Source organism: Nomascus leucogenys, chromosome 17 (assembly GCF_006542625.1).
Source record: "Nomascus leucogenys isolate Asia chromosome 17, Asia_NLE_v1, whole genome shotgun sequence".
Taxonomy (NCBI): domain Eukaryota; kingdom Metazoa; phylum Chordata; class Mammalia; order Primates; family Hylobatidae; genus Nomascus; species Nomascus leucogenys.
In genome coordinates, this window is record NC_044397.1 from 2,972,068 (window position 1) to 2,991,635 (window position 19,568).

General features: G+C 42.6%; 1 protein-coding gene across 3 annotated transcripts in view; it reads right to left on the reverse strand.

Moving 5' to 3' along the window:
• The window catches only part of KIF6 (kinesin family member 6), a 376,916-nt gene that overhangs the window by 41,842 nt on the left and 315,506 nt on the right, over window positions 1-19,568 (reverse strand). For 2 of the 3 annotated variants that reach the window (XM_030795951.1, XM_030795953.1), the window contains one exon: window positions 7,797-7,847. The exons of the other annotated variant lie outside the window; for it this stretch is intronic. In XM_030795951.1, coding sequence (XP_030651811.1) covers window positions 7,797-7,847 — 51 coding nt within the window. The remainder of the gene's footprint in view (window positions 1-7,796; window positions 7,848-19,568) is intronic. 3 annotated transcript variants of the gene reach the window in all.

The following is a 19,568-nucleotide window of genomic DNA, read 5'->3' on the forward strand; positions in this document are numbered from 1 at the left end:
TCGGGAAGTGAAACACCAGCCAGTGGCAATCCCAGGGCCCCACGTGGCATCACAGTCGAATGGCTTGTTCTTGGGGGCTGCTTTGTTCAAGGAGATCTTTGATCCTGGGGCAGTGAGAAGAGGGAGGAGGGAGGTGGAAAGAGGGGTAGTGGCCCAAGAGGTAGTATTCGTGGGGGAATCTCAGCCATCCTTTGGAACTTGTTGATCTTAAGTTTAAGATTTTTTTTTTTAATTAATACTATCAGTATAACTATCTTCTATAACAGTATATGAAGTGTGCTCGCTGTCGAGGAAATGGGATGTTCCAGTAAGCTCTGTTTTCACAGAAGTTGGGTCAAGGGGTAAACGCAGAGAAGTGTAAATGCAGAGAAACCCCCACCCCACACACAAACACACAAACCACACACACGTATAACACGTACAACATATCCATACCACCAACACACCACACATACACAAACACACAAACCACACACACATACACACCACACACACAAACACAAAACACACACAACATATCCAACATACCACATACACACATACCACATGCCACATACACATACAATACATACAACATACCCACACTGCACACATACCACATATACACATACATACAACACATATCCATACCACATACACACACACCACATGCCGCATATACACAGCACACACATACATACACAACAGACACACGCATACACACACCCCAACTAACCCGGACTATTTCCCACTCTTCTCTGTGGTTCAGAATCCTGCCCATTCCTCAAGACTCAGCCCAGGCCTGTGGTCTCGGTGACAACCCCCCCGGGCCACTCCTTCTGGTAAGAACGGGAAGTTCTCGTGGCCTGTCCCTCTCACCTGACACATTTCACATGCTGCTTGGTAGTGTGATGTATCTTTTAAATTTTAACCACAGGCACCTGTTAAAGGTTTTGATTGTGAACCGAACAAGATCCAGCCCTGATCAAATATTGCTTAGAAGAGATATTTGAGAGAGAGGCCACAGCCCACGTTCCTGGGGCTGGATTCTTCCAGTTTTAGTCCTGCTCTGTGTGGCCATCAGAAAGCCCAGTACCCGGATCCTATTATCTCGGCCGTTCACATAAACACTTTCAGTGAGTTATGCTTTAATGTCAGGCCTCTAGCTTTTATAGAGCGTCGATACAAGAATCATCTGGTTGAATAACATTTCGGTATCTTTTGTAAAACTGCAGTTGAAGACATCGTTCACTGTGTCACTCAGTGTCCTTTATACAAGGATCCACACGATAAATTCTGGCTTGTATTTAGTTCCAGGAAGAAATTCTATTTTCTGCAGATAAATTAGTTAGTATGCTTCCTGCTGTCAGAAAATGAAAACTATGTAACTCTGGGTGCCTCTTTTTTTTGCTTAGCAGCTAGACAAGAGAGAGCCAAATTTATTGCCTGTGTGTTGTAATTTGCTCAGCTGTGGAGTCCAAAAGCACTTATGCCTTCTACTTCTTTTAAATGGACTTATTTTATTTTATGTTCAAATGTCTCATTGTGCTTTTGCAAAATGTGTCAGTCTGGAAGTCACCTGGGGAAGCATTCATTTGGCCATTGACTCGGCCTATTTATTGCTTGTGCTGGCTGCTAGGGATTCGAAGATGAATTTGACTGCCCACCTTTCCTGGAGCTCACATTTTAGCATGGAGAATATATATGGAAATAAAAATTACAAAATAGGGTTGGTGCTTTAACGGAGACCCATGAGGCGGAGGCAAAGGCAGACTTTGGGAGAAGGGGTCAGGGAAGGCTTCACGGAGGAGGTCAAGGTTGAATTGGTTTTGTGGCTACAGTGGGAAGAGGACAGTGAATGGAAGAATGTAGGTAGCTGAATCTGATACTTAAAAAAAGGAGTTGTCTTGTTATGCATATGTCAACTCATCCTGGTTAGATTGGAAACTCTTTGAGGGCAGGCACTGGTTACAGCCCTCTGTGGATTCCATGATGCCTGGCAAAGTGCTAAGGGCAGTGCAGCGTGATGGCTGGAGCACTGCTCTGGACCCAGGCTACTGGCCTTGCATCCATAGCTGAGCAAAGTTAGGCAGGTTTCCTTAACCCCTTTGGGCCTTAACTGTAAAGTGAGGATAACAGTAACATCTACGTCATTGGGTTGTGAGCATTAAAGAAACACACGTAGAGAACTTAGTAACATGCCTGGCACATGGTAAAGTACTGAAGAAACATTTGCTGATTAGTCTCATCTGCATTATCAACAATACTAAATCATTTGGGGTTGATAGTACATTAAAGTGGTAAAAACACACCCAACTGAATTCAGCAAAGCACTCTCAGCTCAGCTAGCTAAATCTAGTTAAGTTAGTATCATTTCCAAATGATGCCTAATTTAAAAATAACATTGTTCTATTGTTTCCTGAAATAGTGTGTGGGAGTCAGTCCTCCTCTAAGCCCTGATGATGTTCTTAGAAATGGTTATTGATGTTTGTCTTAAGAGACACCCCCAGCTCTGACTGTTACATCTAGAGAGCTCACAGGGTACAATGCTTCTTCGGCCTCCTTTTTGTCTTCATTAGTTCTCCTGTCCACTAAGTTTTAAAAGGACCAGGGTTCGGTAGATGTTTATGTTTCCTGATGTATCTTGGGTGAGTTGTGAATGAACAAAGAACCATAGTCTTGACTTTCAGCCAGGAAAGAGAGCAGAAATCCTTATAAAAGCACATGCACAGTCATGCGTGCGTACACATGCGTGCACACACACGCACGCACACACCCAGCCATGAAAGGGCCATCCATATGCCATTGGTGTGGTGGCAAATGTTTAACAGCCACTCTCTGGAAAAAAAAAAAAGCCACATTTATAATACTTGCCAATTTCCTTGGTGTAAATATCTCCAACATGGCTGATTTGAAGCCACCAGTGTGATGTCGCTAAATGTGGATTTGAGAAGAGAGGCACAGCAGCAGCTCATCACACAGTGTTCCCACCACACAGATACAGTGGATACAGATCACTTCAGAAGCACAGATAATAACACAATGTAGCCAGTTAACTAGGAAGTGGTGAATTTTGAATATTTGTTACCTTTGTTTCTTAATATAACTTATTTAATCGTAAACTTATCTAATTTAATTTTAATAACATCTTTGTTTAAAAACGGCTCCCCAAATTCCTGGAGTATTAACAGTTTATGCTTTTATGGACTCAGCCAGCTCAGCACACCACTGGGAATGGCTTATCATCATCCATGAATGATTTCTTTCAAAAGGTGCCTCTCACATCACCACTAAATCTTTGTTCCTTTGGTATATGGGATTGCCTTTATGGAAATTTCCCTGGGCACACATCTACTTACACATCCAGAGACATATTCTTATGCAAAACATATAAGAAAAACTCTCCTGATCCAACTTGCTCATCACCCTTCCCCACGACAAACCCAAACCGATCAGACCCACACTTTCATGAAACCATAGGAATATGTAGGCAAAAGAAAGAAACAATAACAGAGGAAATACTGAGAATGGAGAGTGAGAGAAAGTAAAAAGAAGCAGACAAAGGGAACAGAACGAAAAGGGTGATGGTAGTACAAGATACACAAAAAAGACAGAAATGAAAGGGGGCGTGCCACTGAGTCACTTCTTTACTCTTAGATCTGAAGCCTGAATTACAAAACATCAGGGAATCCAAATACACCAAGTAGGCTGCCTTTACTCTTATAGGAGCCCTCTGTCCTAGCATTCAGCCCAACTGCTAGGCTGAAGGGCGAGAGTTAAGGTTCTACAAACAATCTGTCTTGAGAGGTTTCTCTCAATGAGGAGAATTCCCATCTGAAATATGGCCACCTGGGACACACAAGGTCTGACAGTTCCAAATCTCCATCAGACAACCTCCTAAGGAGTTTGGATGGCAACATGGCATTTAATCTCAGAATGGCAGCTGGGAGATGTTAACACTTCTTCTCTAATTGGGATAGTATGCTTTTAAAATAAATAGGTATTTCAAATGCTCTTAATTAGACTTCCAGCCAAAGTGCTTTCTGTTTGAAGTTTGCTGATTACTTCAGGCAAAGCTAGGCGCTACTGAACCTGACACCTGCTGTAATTCAGAAGACTCCCAGAGAGATGAGCAGAGGAATTAAGGCACAAGCCTGTGATTGAAAACATACAGCAGTTTTCCAAAGGCCCAGGGAGTGTCTGCCTCAGCTGGAAGGACCATCCCTGGGAGGGGCGGGGACTGGGCAGCAGATGGAAGATCTCTTGCCCACAAAGCCATGGAAATGGCTTCCCAGACCCAAGATGAAAGTTGCCCCTAGAGTTGAGTGGTATTTTTCACATCATTGTTTCTTTATTTTTAAATTTCCATTTTTAAATTTTAGATTCGGGGGTACATGTGCAGGTTTATTACAAGGGTATATTACATGATGCTGAGGTTTGGGCTTGTATTGATCTCATCACCAAGATAGTGAACATAGTAACCAATAGGAAGTTTCTCAGCCCTTGCCCCCTTCCCTCCTGCCCTCTTTTGGGAGTCTCTGGTGTTTGTTGTTTCCATTTTTATGTCTGTGTGAACTCAAGATTTAGCTCCCACTTACAAGTGACAACATGCGGTATTTGGTTTCCGTTCCTGCGTTAATTCATTTAGGATAATGGCCTGCAGCTGTATTCATGTTGCTGCAAAAGATGAGATTTTGTTCTTTTTTATGGCTGTGTAGTATTCCGTGATGTGTACCACATTTTCTTTATCCAATCCACCATTGATGGGCACCTAGATTGATTCCATGTCTTTGCTATTGTGAATAGTGCTGCAATGAACATATGTTTGAGTGCATGTGTCTTTTGGTAGAATGATTTATTTTTCTTTTGGTATATAGCCAGTAATGGGATTGCTGGGTTGAATGATAGTTCTATTTTTAGTTCCTTTTTGAGAAATCTCCAAATTGCTTTCCAGAGGAGGTGAAATAATTTGCATTCCCACCAGCAGTGTATAAATACACCCTTTTCTCTGCAACCTTGCCAACATCTGTTATTTTTTGACTTTTTAGCAATACCCATTCTGACTGGTGTGAGATGGTATCTCATTGCGATTTTGATTTGCATCTTTCTGATTATTAGTGATGTTGAACATTGTTTTGTATGTTTCTTGGCCACTTGTATGTCTTCTTTTGAGAAGTGTCTGTTCCTGTCTTTGTCCACTTTTTAATAGGGTTTTTTTTTCTTATTGATTCATTTAAGTTCCTTACAGATTCTGGATATTAATCCTTCATTGGATGCATAGTTTGCAAATATTTTCTCCCATTCTGTAGGTTGTCTATTTACTCTGTTGAGAGCTTCTTTTGCTGTGCAGAAGTTCTTTAGTTTAAGTTCCATTTGTCTATGTTTGATTTTGTTGCATTTGCTTTTGGGGTCTTCATCATAGATTCATTGCCTAGACCAATGTCTAGAAAAGTATATCTTAGGTTTTCTTCTAGAATTTTAACAGATTGAAGTCTTACATTTAAGTCTTTCATCGATCTTGAGTTAATTTTTGTATATGGTTAGAGGTAGGAATCTAGTTTCATTCTTCTGCAAATGGTTAGCCAGTTTTCCCAGCACGATTTATTGAATAGGGTGTTCTTTCCCCATTGTTTATTTTCGTTGACTTTGTTGGAGATCAGTTGGTTGTAGGTGTGCAGCTTTATTTCAGGAGTCTTTGTATTGTTCCATTGGTCTGTCTGGTTGTGTACTAATACCATACTGTTTTGGTTACTGTAGCCTTGTAGTTTAGTTTGAGATTGGGTAATGTGATACCTCCAGGTTTGTTCTATTTGCTTAGGATGGCCTTGGCTATTTAGGCTCTTTTATGGCTCCATATGAATTTTAGAATAGTTTTTTTCTAATTCTGTGAAAAATGACATTGGTAATTTGATAGAAATAGCATTGAATCTGTAGATTGTTTTGGACATTTAAACAATATTGATTCTTCCAATTCATGAGCATGGAATGTTTTTCCATTTGTTTGTGTTGTCTATGATTTCTACCAGCAGTGTTTTGCAGGTCTCCTCATAGAGATCTTTCACCTTCATTATTAGGTGCTTTCCTAGATATTTTTATTTTTTTGTGGCTATTGTAAATGGGATTGCATTCTTGATTGCCAGCATGAAAGTTTTTGGTGTATGGAAATGCTACTGATTTTGTACATTCATTTTGTATCCTGAGACTTTGCTGAAGTAGTTTATCAGGTCTTGGAGTCTTTTGGCAGAATCTTTAGGGTTTTCTCGGTATACAGTAATATCAGCAAAGAGAGATAACCTGACTTCTTCTTTACTGTTTGGATGCCTTTTATTTCTTTCTCTGGCCTAATTGCTCTGGCTAGGACTTCCTACATTGTTGTTCCTATTGAACCAGCAACATGAAGGCTGAAGAAGAGGGCAGATGTTTCAGGGCCAGGTGGCAGCCCTTGGGGACGACTCCATATCCAGGGACCTGCCAGGGTGAGCACGAAGCAGGATACAGAGGCCCATAAGGTCACCTCGGTACAGTTTTCCAGCAGAGGTCATTCTGCCTTCCCAAGCCTGGCCCAAGGAGTTAAGGCCTTGGGGCAGCCTGGCTGTTTGTTGAAGATACTTTGCAGAATCTCAATTATAAGTGTGTGCCCAAGTCTCTGGCGCTGGGAAGGCAGTGTACCTGACCCCTCAGTCCCAGGGCCAACAGTGGGAAGCTCAGAGCTCCAGTCGCTGTGGCTTAGGTGCCCTTGTTCTATGTTCCTGATGTAATCAGCAGTTATTCTATATCATCATTATTACCACTGAAATGAAACAACCAACTTTCCTAATAATACAAGTTACCAAGGTCAAATGAGCCATCATCATGACTTTAGAGGCTCTCCTCCATTTCCCCACCATTGGCCCTGGGTGCTGGATTTCTCTGATTACAGGTAATTGAGGGCCCACGCCATCTCAAGGGGAACTTTTTTTGTCTGGAATACATGAATTTCTTATTTAATCAAAGTTCTCCATAAATTGTTGGTCCCAGCTAGCTGGAGAGGAAATGAGGTGGTTCTACCCAGGATACCCACTCCACCAGTCCTCTGCAAGCTATACTCTTCTCCCAGGTGACTTCATTGGGTCACATATCAAACAAGGGTGTTTTCTGCAGATGTCCACTGCTTAAAAGGTGCCAAGGGCCTCTTAGAATATGACTGTCCTGGTTTTGTGTTTGCATTCTTCATGTGTTAAAGCGGGTTGATCATTGCAGTGGTCAGTAAACAGCATAAGGGCTAACAGCACCAAGCTTGGAACAGAACTGGGTTCAAATCCTCAACACTCACTGGCTACATGACCTTGGGAAGGCACTGCATCTCCCCCATCTGGTAAATGCACTTACCTCTTTGGACTGCTGTGGATGAAATGAGACTGCATATGAGGCTGTGCAACAGACATGGGTCGGTAAACAAATGCTGTTTTCATCATTAACTATTTCTGTTAGGATTAGTTAGTAGTGGCTCTGAAAATCTCAGATAGGACCTTGAGAATCTGGGACACAGCGGGTGAATTTAGGTGGGGATGTGGGGTGGGAAAGGAGGGGAGGATGAGGCAACAGCTGGAAGGGTAGAGTGCCAGGTGCTGATGGCCAGGCACAAGAACACAGGCTGGGGAAACAGGTCCCGTTAGAGGGGGGGCATCCAAGGAAAGCTGTGCAGATAGCAACCCTTGCCATCCTTAACCTCAGAGAGGGTTTTAAATGGGTTATCTTTTAGTTGGGTTTGGATTCCTAAAATCAGGTCAGTTTATATTACCTTCATCCTCTTCCTGCAGATTCTACTTTGTACCTACCTAGGGCTACTTGCTGTATATGCCGCTGGGTGATTTCTTCCTTCAGGTGACCTGCCAAAGACACAAAAGAAAACTACCAGTGGGTTTCCAATGGGCTGGAGGAAGACTGCCTCAGAAGCATGTGGCAAGCTACAGAAAAAAAAAAAAAGGTAGAGTAAGGGAGACAAAAGCAGGCCTAGCTTCCAAGAAATGCCCTTCCATGATTCCTAGATTGTGTTTGCAAAGGCCTAGGTGCGGGCACATCAGTGCAAACACACATTTCACCCTTGAGTTCACTCATCTTGGGATTCAAGTATCTTAGTCTGTCACCCGTAACTTTCGCTGAGGCCCCTATTCTCTTAAATTGTTCTTTCTATTATTAATAAAGGGAAAAGCAGAATGTGGTCTTTTAATAATTTTTAAGCCTACTTTAAAATCCACATCTTCCTTTAAGCTATATGAAACTGTGTCAAATAAAAAAAGATGGTGGTTTTATCTGACAATAACCCTAATGGTTGGTCATTTGGTGTGAAACTCATATAATTCTAGTTTATATTAATAAAGGTATGGTGCGCAGAGAACAGTGATAGTTCTCTTCAGGGAGGTGATAGTTCCACTCTGCTCTACAAGTGAGGAGACCTCAGCTGGTATTTGTTCTGGGAGTTACTCTTCATAAGGAACATTTGCAAAATAGAAAATATTCAGAAGATGGTGACTGGAATGGTGAGGGGTCTGAAACCATGCCATATGAGAAATATTTAAGGTGACTTGAGACATTTAGATGTGAAGACAAGACTTGGAGAGGAGGAATGGAGATAATGGCTATCTTTGAATATCTGAACATTGTCATATGAATTAGAAAAAGCTTTATTTTTATTTTACTCCTGAGGGCAGAAATCGATGAAAGCAGACTTGGGGCTTAATACAAGGAAGAAATAGCTCACAATGAGGACTGTCTCAAAATGGATTAAGTTGTCTCAAAATGGATTAAATCTTCTGGCAAAGCAGTGAGCCCCTTCCTGAAAGGGTTCAAGCTGAAGCTGGGTGACCATCTGTTGGGTTGTTAGAGTGAGAATTCCTGCCCTGGGTAGGATCTAGGAGGCAATGACCTCCAGGCTTCCTCCGTCTCTAAAATTCCATGATTTCGTGCATGAAGGATGGGTGAAACAGCAGCCTGGAGTTTGTTTATGTCCAAGGGCTCAGCACACTTGTTAAAATGTCAGTGCTGTCTGTATGGCATGTCCCATTTGGGGGATGTGATCAGGCCACTGGGGGATTCCAAGAAAGCCTGGAAAATTCATTGCTTCCTTGTTTAAGATATTTCTTTCCTCACATAAGTACATTCTATATCTCCAAGCTATAGCTGAATTGAGTATTCAAAAGATGGGTAGATGAGGAAGCAGTCACAAGAGACTTTATCACTTATGGAGAGTTCTAGGGCACCTCTAGAATGTTACGATTGGGAGAGATGGCAGAGGTCATTCAGTTCAACTTTGCACTCAATTTAGGAATCCCTTCTACAGAAGGAAATGGGCATTTCCCTTCTGACTTGTATGTATTCGAGCTATTCCATTAAGTTATATGTAAGGAATTAATTATGTGGAGTTGCATCTGCTTCCCCATAATCTTTAGCTATATGCCTGGCCTGTTTTCTGGATTAGCACAGAAAAAGATCCTCTGTCATTGGCAGTGAGGGCCCTTCACACATCTGAGGATGCTGTGATTGATTTCTCTAGTTCAACTTGCCCTCTATGGAGCTCAAACATCACCAGTCCTTAGGTAATACCTCAGAGGCCACTGTCCAGGCACATCATTGTCTTGGGTAAGGGTCTGGGGCAACTGCATGTCTGTGCCTTGGTTTCCATGTGTCCCCACTGGAGAGAATTATGCATAGAGAGCATGGCAGGCATTGGGCCTAAGCAATAATTGCACCCTTGTTCCATGTGGGGGAAGGGTGGGAACTTCAGGAGTGTGCTGAGGGGGATTTGGGGAAGTGGAAACTTGACCCAATGATGAGTATTGGTGAACCTGGATCCAGCAGGAAAATGACTTGACACCTGAGCCAGCCACAGCCCCAAATGGATCTTTTCCCTACTCGGTGTGATTTGACCCTTATTGTCCATATGAGCAGAGTAAAGAAGTTGGGGACATAAGGCTGCTGCTGGACTGAGACTCTAGGCTGCATCAAACACTGCTGAATTAAATTTTAAGACAGGATAGCACATGCAGGCTCCAAATAAAAGGAGATATTGCTGTGACAAATGCAACACACCATTTAAAAACATCTCTTGATTTAGAGTGAGTCATCAAAAGCTTTTTAATCCTGCAGTATGGAGAGTCAGTGATGCTTTGGTGCCCTGGGTATTGGGCACAGCCTTATACCACGAGCCTCTCATATGCCTGGGTACTGTCTTCCTAATGAGCCTGGACAGTGGCTTGCTCCTTTAGAGTACACACTGGTTTGCACTGCTCCCTGGAAACTACCTCCCTGCTAATAAACCTCCCCAATAATAAACCTCCCCGACAATGTGCCTTGTGACACATGCTTCCTCAAGTCTGTGCCTCCCAACGCCATGCCTTGACCAGAGTAGGCGCGCTCAACCTGGTATGTTACAATTTCTTCAGCGCCTATTGGAATGACCAAGTTCCTTTTTCCCAAACCCTAGGGAAGTGTTTTTTTTTTTTTTTTGAAATGACCAGGTTTAAGGATTCTCCACTGCCCCTGGTTTGGGAGGGGCTGCTCACGTAAATAAAGAGGGGATTTTGCCACCACAAACATGCACACTCACTCTCAGAACAACGAGGCACCCCCAGGGACAAAAGGTGGGTCTTTATAATGTTACATATTGATAAAGGTTGTTTTACAATGCCGCTAGTGATGCTCAGTTTTGGTGAATTGACTAACATCTCTCACCACATGGCAAGTTTTTTTTTTTTTTTTTTCCCCCAAACAAGCTTCCAGAACTAGCCTTACGGCTGATACCTAATTGCATTTCTAACAGAGCTATTCTTCATGTGCAGATAACAGTCTCTGTAACCTGCTGGATCTTGCAGCTTCATGGGTTTTGGCAAATGAAGGAGTTGAGGGGGATTGCAGAATTCACTCAGCATGCAGCTTGCTGTCATTACCACAGTGATAAATTTGCTGGTTTTGGCCTGGGTTCCTGGACGCATCCCCATCCAGAGGTATGGAAAAGAGATGAAATGGAAACCGAGAACTCCCAGCCTGAGGCCGGAGACAGTCTGGGAGGGAAGTAGGGAGCCCAGATTGGAGCTGAAACCCAAAAGGGTAGGGGAGGGAAGGAATGTTCTGCCTGCAGGAGTGTCCATAATTAGTCATTTTTCCTCCAGTAATTTACCACAGTACATGCCAGAAACACCTTCTCTCCCTTTTGATACATTAATTGATGGATTGTGGGTGGCAGCGGCGAGCAGAGCTTACAGCAATCCATGGGAAAGCTCCAGAGGAGATGGGTGACCTTAAATATGACCGCCAGCAGGGTATGTGGAGGTGGTGCCCTGTGTGGTGTATGGGTTTTCTCTGTTACTGAGTAGTTCTAGGGAAAGTATTATCATCATGCAGAAGTGAAACTGATTTTTTTTTACATCAATATTGAGTCTTCTGAATAAAACCATTTTCCATAAGCTTCACACTTTATTTTGCACGCATGCTAGTTTGAGATTATTCACGTGAACGCTGCTTGGCCGGCCCGGAGGAGAGCTATTCACTTACGGCTCCCTGAGCGGCTGTCTGCTGCTCCTGCAATTTCTGGGATGCTGTGCCTCATTCAACATGTTTATGTTGATATCAAACAGTAAGTACTTATCTCTCATCTACTATAGGTTAAGCACTATGTTCTAAGTGCTGTGGAATATACACACTCGTAGAAGGCTCTATCCTAGCCTAGGAAAGTCAGTGCGGTACAGGGATCGGCAAATAGGTGGCCCGCGTGCTCTTTCTTTTAAATGCTGGACCAACGGCTGGCCTTGCTCCTCCATCAGAGATGGTTTGCTTTCCTGCTGAGCCTGAGTTTGGCTCTTCCACACAGCACTCTGGGCAGCTACAGCCCATCACTTGAAGTTGGACTTGAGATGAGGCAAACCTCTTTGCCATTTCAGTTATTCTAGAAAATAATTACAAATCTGGGCCAGGCATGGTGGTTCATGCCTGTAATCCCAGCACCTTGGGAGGCCAAGGTGGGTGGATCACCTGAGGTCAGGAGTTTAAGACTAGTCTGGCCAACATGGCAAAACTCCATCTCTACTAAAAATACAAACATTAGCTGGGCATGGTGGCGGGCACCTGTAATCCCAGCTACTTGGGAGACTGAGGCAGGAGAATCACTTGAACCTGGGAGGCAGAGGTTGCAACGAGCCAAGATTGCACCACTGCACTCCAGCCTGGGCCATAGAATGAGACTCTGTCTCAAGAAAAAAGAAAAGAAAATAATTACAAATCTGGAGGTAGATGGAGTTGAGTTCAAATCCCAGTTTTGCTACTTCTTAGTTGAATGGGCTAATTAACATCTCTAAGCCTCAATGTTATTTGAAAAATGGAAATAATATTATAACTGCAATAATATCTGCTTTACTATATGTCAAGATCTTTCGGAGGAGCAAGGGATAACGCACCAGCATATATGATATACCACACTAGTTTTAGGTATTCGGGCACTTTCAGACATATTGGAAGGATACTGCATGGTTAAGATGACAGGTCAGGCGGCTAAATGTCGAATCAATGGTAGAGATACAGTTAGAGGAGGGAAAGGAGACATTGGGAAAGGCATAATTACTATAGGCGAATCGAGTAGGCTCAGAACAGAGCAAGGGTGTTAAGGTGAGCTTGGGAAGGGCACCTCAGTCTGAGAGAACTGCTGGGACAATAATGCAGAGGCCAAGTATATACTGGTTTGGGACAGGGGCGGCAAGGGAGGGTTGAGTGGAGGACTAGGGCTGGGGAAGATTAAGTTGTCATTCATACTGGAGTCTGGGGTCCTGGGTAATTACTAAGAGCTCTGTACCCAGATAAACACTATTTGTCTGTTTGACTATACTACTAGAGTTTCTGGCCAAAATCTGGTTAATATAAACATCAGTTGTAGAACTGGGGTGTGGGGAGAATATGCAGAATATGTTCCCTGCCTGAGGGGCCTCTTTGAAATGGAAGGTCTAGTTAGAGGCTCTGAACTCTGAGTGTCGATTTCAGCTGTGATGTGAGAAGCCAGTTTTTTTGGTACTAGCACAGAGGATCATGATAACCAAAAGGTTAGATCCCTAAAGGCTGTGTGTAAGGCTATTTGTAAAAATAATGGGCCTAGAATAAATTGTGTAATTCTTACACGGATTCCCAACTATCAGGAGGATGTAAATTCTTTGAAACCTTAAAATCAGACATATTCATGTCCACCTTGCTAATATATATTTCATCAGGCTTTATCCAAACTTGTTGGCATACTTTGAAAATGTATTGAGTCAGGAACTACCTCTTCTCACCGTAGCAGTGCTGGATAAAATAGAAAAGAGACTATCAGGAAGACATTGTTGGATTTGATTATGAGACATATTTCTGAAGACCAGAAGTAGGACGGAAATGCAACAATGGTGAGTGGAGCTGAGGCCTTGAGCTTGCAAAGCACTGGTTCCAGAAGTAGGAAGGTAACTAAAAGGGCGCCATGCAAAACAGGGTAAGAGTCTGGCACATTGTTTGAGGCTGCGGGTTGAAGTGAGGCTCCCCAATCTGTGAGAGAAAGGGTACTGATAAAACATGCACCAGATGTTGCCTGGGGCTATGGTTTCCAACTCAATGCAAGCCCAAGGAGGAAGAAACGTACAAACTCAGCCTCTCTCCAGTTGCCAAGCCCAGCTGCTCACAGGCTCTAAACAGGGTCTGCTCATCTCCAGTACTGTTATGGAGCAGTCGCTCCAAATTGTCTTTGCTGGAGTTGATTCTGGATTGGGGGCCTGGAGGGTCTGTCAGCCAGAGAGGGATGAACACAAAGAGAAAGAGAGTAAGAGAAATAAATAAAACGTGTTTCATTAAAAATGGGCCTGCCCAGCAAAATGCCAAAATATATGAATAAATCTAATGCTAAAAAAAAGATAGTCAAGTTCAATAGTTGGAATATGAATTAGTTACAGATGAAAGTAATTTTCTGAGCAGGCAGATGAAGACATTTGTTGATGCAGAAGCGCAGAGGGTTGAGTTAATTTTGCTCTTCAGTTTAGGGTACACCACTCATCAGCCTGGGCGATGCCTCTCTGGTACGTATGTTTGTACGTATGTATAAGTGTATGTATACATATGCATGTATGTATGTATGAATGCATGTATATATGTGTGTGTGTGTATGTATACATGTATTTTGGCCCTGATACTTCATGCCTCATGTCCTATTCTTATTCTCCTCTTCTTCCAACAGGCAACCATTCTAGCTGATTTGATGTATATGCTTTTATTGTAGGTGTTCTTACAATTTGTATGAAAGTTTTCTGTGTAGTTTTAAGCTGTGAAAGTAATATTGTGCTACAGATCTCATTCTGTTTCTTACTTATTTATTAGTACTGTTTTTGACATCTGTTTTGCTGTATATGCATCTAATTCTCAGTTTCTGACTGCTACATCCATTCCACAGAATGCACCCCAACTTTTACTTCCATTTTTTGATAGTTGAACAACTGGATTGCACCTCACTCCCACTAACGCAAACAGTGCTGTGATGACCATCCCTCAACATGTAGTCTTATAAGTCTGTGACAAAACTTCTCTGCTGGGTCTCAGCAGATTTGCATAATTAATTTGAGTGCTGCCCTCCATAACGATTGTGCTAGGCTATCTGCCCAAGGCAAAGACCTTAAAGTACGTTGAGGATACTTAATGAGATTAATGAAGGGATACATTTTCTTTAAAAAGAATAAGAAATATGTGACAAATAGGTATAAATAATACAAGAATAGGTGGATAGAACAGAAATTTTGAAATAAAAATTAGTCATTGAAACGAATGAAAAGTACAGAGACTAAGGAAATAGACCGTAGACAGGGTAAATTTCAAAAGTGAATTAGTGAATTGGAAGACAGGTGGAAAAACTCACTCAAACACAGCACAGAAAGCAAGACATAAAAATGGGGAAAGCAGTTAAAAGTCACAGAGAAGAGACGGAGAGGCTTCCTCATTTGCCTAGAATTCTAGAAAAGAATGGAGGCAAATGGTAAATGTCAGGCCCCTGAGCCCAAGCCAAGCCATCACATCCCCTGTGACTTGCACGTATACATCCAGATGGCCTGAAGTAACTGAAGATCCACAAAAGAAGTAAAAATAGCCTTAACTGATGACATTCCACCATTGCGATTTGTTCCTGCCCCACCCTAACTGATCAATGTACTTTGTAATCTTCTCCACCTTTAAGAAGGTACTTTGTAATCTCCCCCACCCTTAATAAGGTACTTTGTAATCTCCTCCACCCTTAAGAAGGTTCTTTGTAATTCTCCTTACCCTTGAGAATGTACTTTGAGAGATCCACCCCTGCCCCTAAAACATTGCTCTTAACTTCACCGCCTATCCCAAAACCTATAAGAACTCATGATAATCTGCTACCCTTTGCTGACTCTCTTTTCGGACTCAGCCCGCCTGCACCCAGGTGAAATCAACAGCCATGTTGCTCACACAAAGCCTGTTGGGTGGTCTCTTGACACGGACACGCGTGAAAGTTAAGAAGCAAATGGAGGCAAATAGTAAAGAATGGTGAAGAGATAGCAGTTGAGATTTTCTAGCATTCGAGAAAAATATAAGCCCTTAGGTTGAAAGTGCAGTTAGAGCACTGAGCAGGATAAATAAAAATAAATCCACCCCCAGACATATCATGGTAAAATTACAGAACTTCAGGGAATCAGAACCACTATTAACAGCTACCAGGGGACCTGCAAAGGAGGATCTTAGATGACCGCCCACTCCTCAGTGACAACCACAGGTGCCGGGAGATAGTGGAGGGAAACAACTGTCAACGTGAATTTTTTTCATACCCAAACTATCATTCATAGGTGAAGGCACAGTAAAGACATTATCAGTCATAAGAGGACAAAGAGCATTTACCACCCACAGACCCTCTCTCCCTAAAAGAACTCAACTGAGGCAGCCAAGCGTGGAGGGTGAGTGCATGGACTCTGGAGCCAACCCCCGTGGGTTTGCATCCAGCTGGGCCACTTACTGTGTAACCTCCTGTAAGTGACTGAATGTCAGTGTGCCTCAGTTTTGACATCTGAAAAATGGGGATAATAACAGCATTTGTGCTGTGAGAACTGAATTAGGTCACATGTGTCAAGTGCTTAAGGAGTTCCTGACATATAATAAAAACTATGTAAGTGTGAAAGTTGTTATGATCAGCAAGAAGAAAAATAAACACAAAGATGGGGATAAAAGAAATAATAGCATAAAATGTAAATAAAATATTTAAGTAAAAATATTTTATTAGTTGACCATTAAAAGCCTCTGTGTGTATGTGTATGTGTGTATCTGAAAACTAACATTTTAGGCAATAATAACAAAGTGAAGATAAAGTAGTGAGATGTTCAGTGGGGAGTTAAAACCAGCTGTGACCCTGGATGTGGTTGGGAGGAGAATACATTTGGAACAACTACAGACATTGTTATAGTTACTTTTTAACTCTAGAAGAATAAAAATATGTACACTAGCAGCCAAATCAATAGCAGATCAGAAAAAAAGGCAAGGGATAGGTGTTGTGGGGAGGGAATGTCAACATTTTAACAATTCAACCGAAGCTAAGGAAGAAGAAAACAGGAATCGGAGAAAAGAATGGGGTATAAATGATCCTGTGTTTGGTGAAGCAAACAATGGCAAGAGCTTTACATATATGTATGTAAATAACTGTGTGTTTGTGTGTGTGTGTTTGTGCACACATATATGCTCTTGTGCATATATGTATATATATGATCATGTGACCATGGAGGTTATGTGAATGAATATCTACAATGCTGTGACAGGTTACTGAGGGTGGAAGTGGGGTGGAGAATGAATTGGGTAGGAGAGGATGAAGCCGAGCAAGATTAAACAAAACAGAAAATGTACTTTAATAAAGGCGCATGATTTACGATTCATATAAAAGCTATATTTGTATATATTTATGAAAAGAATAAAAATTAAATACCCACTGCACTTCCTTGATAGGGAAATGTGATGTTACTATAGCATGCTGGAAATTGCGCTTGGGCACCTGCCACACATGTGATGTCATCTGCCATGTGTGCTGATTGAAAATACTCATAACCCAAGTCTCAGCGACAGGGATAGAGGGAATAAGGAGGGTTTCAGCATTGGATTATTTGGCAGAGCTGTGTTATTCACCAGCAGCCTGGCAAAGAAGTGAAGGGGGAAGACAGAGAATCCCAGAGGGAGCCCAAGACAGCAAGGGATTTCCATTGGCTTGGGGGCCAGGGGTGGAGGCACCTCTGAGAAGCCTTCCCTTCTTGAGGTCAGGGCAACAGGTCCTTCCCTGGGTTCCTCAAAGAGAAAGGTCCAGCAATGGAACATACAGTGGGAGACCAGGGGCAGCCTAAATGCTAGGCAAATGTTTTTAAGCTGCCTTATTCCAAACTGACATTTCATTTCTCCAGAATTCAAGATTCTTCTTTCATTTAGTATGCTAAACATCACAGTTGATAACATAATCGAGTCGCAGAGAGAGGGGGAAAGCAGCTCATTATAAAAGATATCAATACTTTCTAGAAAAACATCACCGGAACTTGTCTTGATTTCCCCCCGTGGGGATTTTCTCAAGGGCTCCCCATCACCTTGGCCCTATCTTGTGGAGGATGTGCCTGGTAATTAATGAGCATTTCAGCTTGGGATGAAAACACCAGACAGTAGTCTGGGCTTTTCGAGACAGCTCCTTTCTTATCATTATGACAGTACATGATGATCCCATTTTGGGGAATGCTCTCATTTACAAAAAATGACCAAATTATACCATGTCTGGGAGACCCAATTTCTTTTGCTGTGGGATATTCACTTGGGCTACCCAAGTAATCAAAATAATCACACAAGATTAGCACGTTCTGTCTGAAGCTCAAGCATTTGGCTATTGTATATGTGTAATTAAGCTAAGAAGCTTATTGATATCACTATTTCTGTATGTGATACTATTACATAAACAGATTCAGAGAATCAAGTAAGCACATTTGTTAAAAGCTCAAACAAACGTGGAGATGCAAGTAGGTAAGCATTAGGAAAATTTTCAGCTCAGCAACCAGCATGAATTGTTAAATACTAAACATCTCAGGGAGCTGAGGGCTCATGATTGTGTTGGTATATATTCAAAAGATGTTACTTTAGATGCTTGAAAGTTCTTAGCTCAGCAAGGGGGGATATAACCAGCTTCCAAGGCCTGCCCTGGAGGAGTAGCTGTAGTTCACAATTGTTCTTTCTGTTTGAAGATGTGGTTCTGGTTGCCAGAAATGTTGTTGGGGGTGAGGGCAGGGCCCAGGTAGCCACTGCCTCTGATTTCCATCCTTATATCCCCAGAAGTAGCCCAGGCTACGCTCTTAGGAGTACCTGGGGGCATTCAAAACTCCTCTACTCCAGTGTGAGTGGGACAGGTATATTCCGTCTGTTCCCAACATGCTCCTCCTTGCACTGGAGGCTAGTTTTTAGGACCCCTCACTAACTGGGAGGTAGAGGGCAGATTCACTGAAGGGACGTAAAATCAACCCCAAGCACTGAGATGTTTGATTTTGCAGTGAATATAGTTTTAAAAACTTAGATTCCAACATGAAAACAGCAAGTTTTACATGGCTCTTTGATATAAATAATCAACTCTTTCACTCCAAAATAAAACTTGATTCTACTCATTTAATTTTAAATCAGTTAGTGCTTAAAAAAAAGTCAGTGGGAAAAAACAAGCCCCAATTAAGGCTCACTGCTGGCCAAACTTCCAGCTGGCCTGTAAAATAATTGCCTAACACAGAATTGGTGCTTCATGATGTGGGAATTGTTCTCCATTTGAAGAGACTGGAGATTAGGAGAAATGTGTTAGTGAGTTTGTGAATAAAAGACACAACTGAATGGAAATGGTTTCAGCTTCCAGGTTCAAAAGTCATTTTTAGATGCTGCATGGGCATGTGGCGTCTTTCTGGTGCAATGGGCCAGGCCCACCATTGAATCCGAGGCTCCCTGTGCCCCGTCTCTGCACTCACCTACATGGGAGTGGCATGGGGGTGGATATATTAGTGCATCTCAGGAAAACCATCCAAGGGAGCCAACGGGGGCTGAGCCCAGCAGGTGCACTGGGAAACTGTGGTGGAGTGGGGAGCCAGAGAAAAGATGGCTGGCCTCCAGAGACAACTGAACAGCAGTGAAGGTCCATCAGAGGAGAGGGAGTGCAAAATGGCAGGAGAAGTTGCAGAGGGAATCCTGGGCCTACAATAATGGAAAGAGCATGGGTTCTGGGAGCAGGTAGAATGGCACCGCTACTTCCTACCTGTGACCCTAGGCTACTTAATCCCTTTGAGCCTCAATTTCTTCATTAAAATAGGGAGATAACACCAACCTTGCAAGGTTGCTGCAAGAATTAGACCCAATGTACATAAAGCCCCCAGCACAGTGCCTGGCACATTGGAGGTGCACAATGAGTGGTGGTCGTCGCGGTGGTGGTAGTAGTAAAAAGTAATGATGATGAGGTGGGTGGCTCTGATGACAAAACACTGCATGGAGGACTGAAGCAAGCTAACCTATTGCAATTGTTTCTAAGGCCTTGATCACATTCAAATATGGCAGGACAT